Source organism: Alosa sapidissima, chromosome 23 (assembly GCF_018492685.1).
Source record: "Alosa sapidissima isolate fAloSap1 chromosome 23, fAloSap1.pri, whole genome shotgun sequence".
NCBI lineage: Eukaryota > Metazoa > Chordata > Actinopteri > Clupeiformes > Clupeidae > Alosa > Alosa sapidissima.
In genome coordinates, this window is record NC_055979.1 from 16,738,502 (window position 1) to 16,747,480 (window position 8,979).

The 8,979-nt window shown below is 45.2% G+C and overlaps 1 protein-coding gene across 1 annotated transcript in view; it reads right to left on the bottom strand.

Annotated features, from left to right (window-relative positions):
* LOC121699041 (interleukin-1 receptor accessory protein-like 1-B) overlaps positions 1-8,979 on the bottom strand; it is a 257,928-nt gene that overhangs the window by 228,359 nt on the left and 20,590 nt on the right. Inside the window, 1 exon segment of the mRNA XM_042081640.1 lies at positions 7,694-7,795. Within this exon segment, the coding sequence (XP_041937574.1) occupies positions 7,694-7,775 (82 nt within the window). The 5' untranslated portion in view covers positions 7,776-7,795.

The window sequence follows — 8,979 nt, forward strand, 5'->3', positions numbered from 1 at the left end:
CACCTTTCTCTCTCTCTCTCGTGCGTGTGTGTGTGCGTGTCCGTGTGCGTGTGTGTGTGCGTGTGCGTGTGTGTGTGCGTGAGGCAGGAGGAGAGACAGGAAAACGAGCATGTTTGCACGTGTAACCATTGCTCAGTGAAGACACATGGCTCTGAGCCAAACAGCTGGATTATCGCTCTTTCAAATGATCCTGAGTACTAATTATTATCATCACGATCATCATCATCATCATCATAATGAGGGGCAACCAGCTTAAGGTGTCAGAAGCAAGCCTGATCAATACAGTGTAATGGCCATTTAAGAACACTAAACACAGCCTTGAGAGGACAAAAACATGCAATTCAACCATCATAGCACAGGAAATACTCTGCCTCTTATTCTGTCAGATGAGAGGGTTAACGAAATAGAGAGCAGAGCAGAGAAAGAATGGAAGCAGCAAGGCGTCAGCATGCAGATGGAGCTGAGGGTAGATTATGCCTTGTGGAGGGGGGAATCAATACCACAACTGGTTGGAAATTGAAGGAATTGACCCAGGGGGAGAATCTAATTATAAATTAATTTGCGGAATAGATCCCCAGCTTGAAAACTGGCGCGCACAAATTTTATTTGTTCCAATTGTGTCGCCATATGCTCGCAACAGCAAGTGCCCCCGCAGCAGCAAACTGCGCCAGACATTCAGCGTCGCCGAGAGGACGGGTACCGCTAACGTTCTGCCGAAGCCCGGGAAGAAACTCTGGGCTACTTGGGGTGCTGCGTGGGAGCAAACCCTGTTCCGGCCTAGATCCGTTTTTTAGAACTGCACGACGACTAAGTGCCTCTGTGGCTAACTATTTACCCGATAAATCGAGGCGTACCCTGCAAGCCTTTCCCTGTTTCATTTTCATTATTAATGTATTATTCATTGATGCATGCCCCTCGCCGCTGTAGGTAATTTCATGGGAGCATTGCAAACATAAATATTCTGTATGGTTGACTTCGAAACCCCAATTCAGTGCCTCTGGCACAGCGCTCACAGCTAGCGTCGGGGTGCTCCCAAACGCACAGCAGTAATACTGCATTGTCCTCTCTCTCTCTGTCTCTCTCTCTCTCTCTCTCTGAGGTCGTTCAGTGTGACTGCCATGCACACTTGCAAGCCTGTACTCTGCAAGGGCACCTCACCTCGTCTGTGTGGGTACAACCTCCCCTTGTCGCTCGCTGACAGTTCAGCGCCATATTTAACATCCTTTAATATCAATTACAAAGTCAAGTGAACAGCCATAATTGAATTTGTGTGGCGCTGACATCCCTTGTTAGAACTCACTGTCGTCGCCAATTAAAGGCCTCTTCGTTTTATTGGTCAATCTGTGAGTGGCCACGTTCAGGTCCGAGGCAGAGCGGCTCACCCTGTCTGGGGCTGATGAACTAGTTGTGACATCCTCTCCCTCCAACTCTTTAAAAGTCAGCGGAGCCGGAGATTTTAAAAGGATGTCGGAAAACTCTGGGCACTGTTTCCGACAGAAAACAAGAGACCGATCTCTCTCTCTCTCTATCTCTCTCTCTGTCTCTCTCTCTCTCTCACACACACACACACACATATGGACATACATACAAACAACAAAGCATAAAACCATATAAGCTTTGAAACTGTATATGTCAACTCAAACATAACAGATTTGAAACAGTCTAATGGGAACTGCCGACTAACTTGCACTGCTAGCTGCTTTGTAAAGATCATTCAATCAGCTTTGATAAAGTGGGAACTATAAGCGATGCCATTATCCTCCACTGGCAAACACCATTTGCTCGGAGTGAATAAATTCTGCATGTGGGAGACGGGTATGCGGGGAGCAGCTGTCAATCACCGGGCGCCACAGCAATGCTCTGAATGTCAACCCACAAAACAAACCCTAAAAAAAATGTTAGTTTGTGTTTCAATTAGAGGACTCCACAATAGCAAATGTTTAAAACAGCAAACAAAAACAAAACAAAAACAAAAAAATAGATTATCGCACTGGGTGGTCCATCAGTTCAGAGCACATGGCAATCTGCACTGACAAAAATTAATTAAATAAACTCAATGAAATTATTACAGCATTCGTTGTTGCTTTCTTCTCTATATTAGCTGGTATGTGCCTTTGTACCACACACATGACAAAACATAATTTGTCACAGAGACATAATCAAGACTGCTGATGAAATTTGCCCCTAAAGAAATCTCTTTTGGTGGGGCGGTGTTGGTGCTTTTAAGAATCTTCAGCCTGTCATCTTTGACGTGCAGCCATGTGATCTTTGACCCAGCTTTCCCAGCATGGGGGGGGGGGGGGGGGGGGGTCATGTAATCTCCCTGAATTTATCGCCATCACTGTCATGGGATTTGAGGGAACGCAGCTAGGGAATCCTTGCTGAGGGCAACACGTGTGATATTCATGAAGTAATCAGCGTGAGCCAACAAAGAAACACCAATATCAAATACTACGAGTGACTGATGTTGGCAGTATAATACCCTTTTACATTAATGACAACCTAATTGAATTTTCTGAGGAATCGTCTTTCCACTTACATTTATTAGATAAAATTAGCATTGACTGAATTTGAAGATGAGAAAACCAGTCTGACCCCCAACCCTCAAGACGCAACGCACATACTCTTATAATTAACTTCTCACTTAAAACGCAGTGTGGTTCAAAACTGGAAGAAAAATGAATTGAGCTTTTTTAACGGAACGAAAAAAAGAAAAGGTTGCACCACCTTGAGCCCTATGAAGTCAGGCGAGTCTGAATCAGGACGTTCCTGTGAAGATTTTGGGGAAATAAGACGACTGCCAAACGAGATGAATGCCTACCTATTGTGTTTGTGTTCAGACGGAGAAATACAATGAAGAAAAAAGAGACTGGCGGCTCAGCAAGCAGCAGTGTGGTTCATCAACCATTGTGTGAATATCAATGTTCATTGGATTCCATTCAAAAATTTTGCGACAGTTTATCACTCAGTATGGTAATGGCAAGTTGCATTAGCAGAATGCCTCAACATCCGATTTTCATCATTCAACATGCTTCTGAGCGACTCTCTCCTCCCCATCACAATGTGAGACCTGGAAAAAATGGCACTCTTCAGACAATAAGGATTGCAATTCGTGTGCAAGATGAAAAACACAAACATTTTCATTTTAACTAGAAATTCTCCATCTTAAGGATGCTTCCTTTTAAATTTTTACTATGGTCTAGATCTAAAGTAAATTCAAAAGGTGACGCACAGTGAGCTTGTTATGCTTTTAGTCAATATTTCATTCAGAAACTGTTTCAACTGTTTTGGAAATATTCTTTTTGCAACATCTCTTGATCAAAAGGAATGGAGTAAATAAACTGAAAAGCAGGGAAATAAGGTCAAAGAAGAAAATCAAAAAGTTATCCCGTCCTGTTTCACAGGAAATGTGGGGGGAAGGGATAGAAGATAGAAGAGAATATAGCCTCGTGGCAGTGTCAAACGTATCTCATTCTCTTTCATCACAGTCATTTTATCTGCCGTTACCTGCCGTTACCTGCCGTTACGGTGCCACACAAAACCTTCCCAGATATCCCTTACTCTGAAAGGTTATATCCTTAAGGTAAGTAAACACTCTGCACTCAGCTGATAACGTTTCCATGCTACTGTACATACATACAAACATACATCTTCATTCTTATTGAGGAAACGATCGTAGCCATTAAGCCATCACGCTGCACCTATGGCATGGACTCGTCAGGCGCTCGTCATCTGTGACCGTTCCCCTCCATTTTTTTCCCTCTCCTTTGACGCACACAGCATTTGCTGCATTAGTAAAATTATAATTGCTCTCTCCGGTCAGCCATTTCGTCCATATCAGCAGGCAGGACGTTTGACAGGGGCAGACAGGTGAGAGGGCTGGGAAGGGCCCCTTTTCACGAGCCGCGTTGAGCCCGGAGGGGACTGCGTGCTGATGACAGTTATGAGAAGCCATGATCAGCACGCAAGCGTTGCCGCCACCACCACCACCACCACCACGCTCGTTCCTTTCAGCCGATAAAAATTCCTCTGGAAGGGGAGGACTTTGATAGGGGAATTATAAACACACACAACGCAAGGTTGAGATGTATTAAAAATTCATCGTATGGATACGTGCCCCCCCCCCCACGCATAATAATATGGAAGCAGACTGGAAAATCAATGTAGAGCGGTGTGATGGATTGAGTTGTGTAGGAAGACTACTGTACAGCACCATCGCCATAAGCCACACAAGGCTTTCACTGGATACAGAACCTGAGATAACAATAAGACCCAGGGGGATAGAGCTTCTGTGGATACCACCACCATCAAAGAGAATCAGCATAGAGAAGGCAGTGGATGGATATGGTCCATAAATATGGGTGCCTGATGAACATTAGTACCGTGAGATTATAGGGGTAGGAAAGTCTGTGACTAAATGTAGGGTATAGATTCTATACTATAGAATATTCAGATCTGGCTAAATACCTAAAAATGAATGAATGAATGAATGAATGAATGAATGAATGAATGCATGATTTAATGAATTTGGGAATGTACAGTTTTATGAATTCCTAACATATAATGTGTAATATGAATAAACAAACATGTAAATGTAAATCAGGTTTATAGGCCAATTATACCTGTGTATACATGGAATTTTGGTCTCTGCATTTATCCCATCCTTAAATTAGTGAACAAACAGCGCACACAGTGAACACACAGTGAGGTGAAGCACACACTAACCCGGAGCAGTGAGCTGCCTTACAGCGGGGAGCAGTGAGGGGTTAGGTGCCTTGCTCAAGGGCACTTCAGCTGTGGATGTGGGCATGGGAGAGCAGTGTTCAACCACTTACCCCACCCACATTTTTCCTACTGGTCAGGGATCGAACCGGCAACCCTTCTGTTACAAGCCCGAAACCCACACAGCTGCCCCACATATAAACAAGCGTGGTCAAATATCCTCTCTGCCGGAGATTCACAGAAAGGCGACGTGATTTATGGAGAAGCCGCCGCTGGTCCTCTAATAGGCGGTGGAGAACAATAGAGAGCGATTCGGACCAGCCAGTGTGGAGGCTCCATTTATTACGAGCCAACTTTGTCAATCCCTTCCCCGCCCGGGCTGCCATGCAGCCAACCACCTGGGAGCACGCCCAAGGGAGCGCTGACAAAGAACACAGAGTTAAGCCTAGCTAGCGCCCACAGCTAAAGCATGTTGTCCAACCTACCCAGGAGTTGTGGAGGGTGGGGGCGGGTGGGTGGGGGATGGGTAGGTTGGGGGAAGAGGATAATAACGCGAGCAGTGAAATAAAAAGTCAAGCTGATGTGCCTCAGTTGGACTTTGTGTCGCAGTTATTTTTCTCACAGAACTAAGAAGAATGTTTTTTGTTTTTTTGTTTGTTTTCTTTAATACATAAGCTCCAGTGAGTACCTCTATGTCCTACAGTCTACTGGGGCCTGTTAACGAAAGAGTGGTCCCTGAATGGGTCCCACAGTACCCAGGAGGAGGAGAGGACAAAAACGCCAGCATTTGATTAATGGGTTACATGCTTTCCTGACCTTTCTGTCTCATTTTTTACAGGGAGTAAATACCATAAAAGGTCACCCAATAACCCAAGAGTGATTGAATCTACATGGTGGCACATATGGATGGTTGTTGGTGGTCCTTTTAATAACCTATAGACATCCACGAGTGGTCTTTGAACAGAGTCAATTGAATTGTTTTCCATCTGCCATACAATGTTGTTTCCTCTTAAAATGCCCAAGAACACTTGACCTTTGACATAAGCAAACTACGTCCATTTAAAACATCTTTTTTGATACTAATATATGTATGTTATTAATGCATTCTCCATGTGAGCCTCTTGAGGTCAATGAACGGGGTGAAGCATTTGACTACTCCTGAAAGACTCTGCAGTCTCTTTCCTTCCTCACATCCAATGTGCCACTGCGCCACCTTCAATGTGTCTCCCCCCCTCCACACACACACGCACACACACACGCCCCACGTTAAATGTGTTCCCACGCGACACATCCAATATGCCACCCCGTGGCTTCCCGCTGCTGCAGATTAGAGCTGATAATGGTGGCGTGGTAGGGCCCCGTTCCACGTGAGGAGAGGGGCCATCTGTCCCCACGGCGGGGGCTCCGGCCACCTTTCTGTACCTCGCTGCTCCGGGCCATTACCAAGACTAGGACGAGAAGGGGGACGAGGAAGAGGAGGAGGAGGAGGAGGAGAGGCCTTGGGTGCTTCGTGTTGTTGCTGTCAACAGCAAAGGCTGCGGCACGGTTAGACTAAAAAGCAGAAGCTCAGACTGGCAACGTTTTCTATTTTTGCAGCAGAAGCATTTGGCCACACGTTTTAGTGGAGGGGAACAGGAATCAATTAGCCAAGCGAGGGTGACCTACTTTAACAACAAACACGCTGCAAAAAATGCTACCTTAGGGACGGTCAGACTCATCAAAACCATCTTCTTTTTACTCTCATTCTTCTACACGGATCTCTCCATCTATTTGAAATCTGAATTTAACAAGACTATCTATCTATCTATCTATCTATCTATCTATCTATCTATCTATCTATCATATATACTTGTAGATAGACAGATAGATAAGCAGATAGATACATAAAAAGATGGATGGATAGACAGACAGATACAACAGGACCAGTTACCCTTAGCCCAACAGTCTGTCAAGTGGAGATGGAGTGTAGAGACATGCCATCTGAATCAGATCCTCCTCTGCTGCAGCTGGTCAGTCTTCCTACCCCCTCATCCCCCCATTGCCCCACCTCTTTCTCCACCCTCCACTTAATCCTCCACTGCCCACTCACCCACCCCCTACACCTGCCCCTCCATCACCCTCTAGACCACCCCAGCAGCCAGCAAGCGGGCTAATATCCCTGTCTGTCTATCTGTCTGCCTGTTTGTGTGTGTGTCTGTCTGTCTGTCTGTCTGCAGACACCATCTCTCTCTCTCTCTCTCTTCTCTCTCTCTCTCTCTCTCTCTCTCTCTCTCTCTCTCTCTCTCTCTCACACACACACACACACACACACACACACACACACACACACACACACACACAGTCACCCGGGACTAAAAAGGTGTCCGCCGGGCTTCAGCGGCCATTACAGAAAGTCACACATTAGGTGGAGGGAGGTGGAGGGGGCCAGACGGCCATGGGTGTGTGTCCGAAAGATGAGCTTTTCCAACAGGCTTGTTTGTCAGTGTCACTGGGTGGGTAGACACCTTGTCTGACTAATGCGCTGACCTTGGATTTTTTATTTTATTTCCCTTTCTGCCTTTTTTGAACACTTGAATGTTCAGAAATGCTTTTTAACACCTCCTGCCCATGCTCATACCCCAAACAAAGCACAGCCTAAGAAGAAATGATTGAAATATTACTGCCACTTCAATCCATTGATAAGAAAACCCTGAAAATACCAAACCAAGTCCACACAAAACATAGTAGATTAACAACCCAGTGTTTGTCTAGCTGTGAATCCAAATTAATACAAAAAAAAAAAAACAGTTTAAAAAAGAATTTCAGTTGATCCTGTCTTTGGTAGACTGATTCTGGATCAGTTCCGGACATAGACCTCAGACCAAAACAGGGGTCTATAAAGTACTTTGGAGGTGAAGGGCAAGTGGTGTCCGCTCAAGTGCACCGGTCCTAGCGCAGTACAATAGAGCACAGCAGAGCAGAGCAGCCTTACCTGATCCTCTCTTTGACACCACTTTCAAGCTCCTGATGACAGTAGCGTAGAGCAGGATCTGGAGAGGGACGGGAGCTTTCATTTTTCACCTGTCCTTGAGTCCTGGAGGAGGAAACAAATAGAGAGAGAGGGGGGGGAGAGAGGGAGAGAGAGTCAAACAGGTGTCAGGAGTTCGACACGGCTGACCAAACAGCTGTCCTCTCACTGAAGCAGACAGTTCAGACAATTTCAAAGAGAAAGAAGAGCCAGGTGACCATCCTATACAAAAGAGCATGACTCAGCAGAAAAAAGGGAGACAGGTCGAAATGAAATTATTTTCTTGAAAATGACATGGCAAACCATATTTCGGGTAAATCAGGTTTAAAGCAGTAAATCTGCAGGATATCTGCAGCTATCTCATTGTTGCTTTGCTGTTGAATTGTTAACTAATTACTTATGCCTTAATATCTTCAGCAAAATAAATATTCAATGGAATTTCTGAAACCCCCATGTCGTCATGTCAGTCCACAAACCACATATGCATTCAGTCTAAATGTAACTACAATGAGATAATTCCATATCTGTGGACGTATGTAGGATGCAGAAATAGGGATGACCACATATGGCCTTAACAATGCTGCCCATTCATACAGGCTTTGCAGCATGTTGTTGCTATCCACTACGGAAAGATCAAAGGGTCATTTTCATAACCAAGTGCACAGACTGGAGAAATAACGTCAATCTAAAATTACACTCATCCCCAAATGTTCAAATGAAGTTGCCATTGTGAGAGATGAACACAGAATTAGACTGCTGAGTACAGAAACGAGAGAGAAAAAAGGATGTCCTTGCGAAGCTCTCATGACGTGAGCTTGACGCAGCTGTGGAGTATGGGGATGGGATTAACACTTCCAGTGTCAGTATGTTCAGCGATACGTCTCTCTCTTTCGCTCCCTCTCTCTTTTTTTCCCATTTTTTTCTCTCCTCATGTTTTGTTTCTAACTGCACACATATGCCAGCAATAAAATTACAATTTCTGTTACTAGTTCCAGTCATTCTTCCAGGAATGTTTGTCGACTGCCAAAAAGCATTCGGGGGAGAAACAATGCCAGGGATTCTCGGCTCTTTTGTACCGCAGTGAGCCTTCATGGCTCATCTGCCAGTGTGTGTGTCGCCGTATTTTCTCTACCCACTTCTGTTCGAGCTTATCGCCCTCCACCCACACGCACGCCCAACAGCCCACATGGTGGAGGGGAGGGTCAGGATGTGTCATTTGGCTTGCTGGGCACACGCTGGTGATGTTCAGC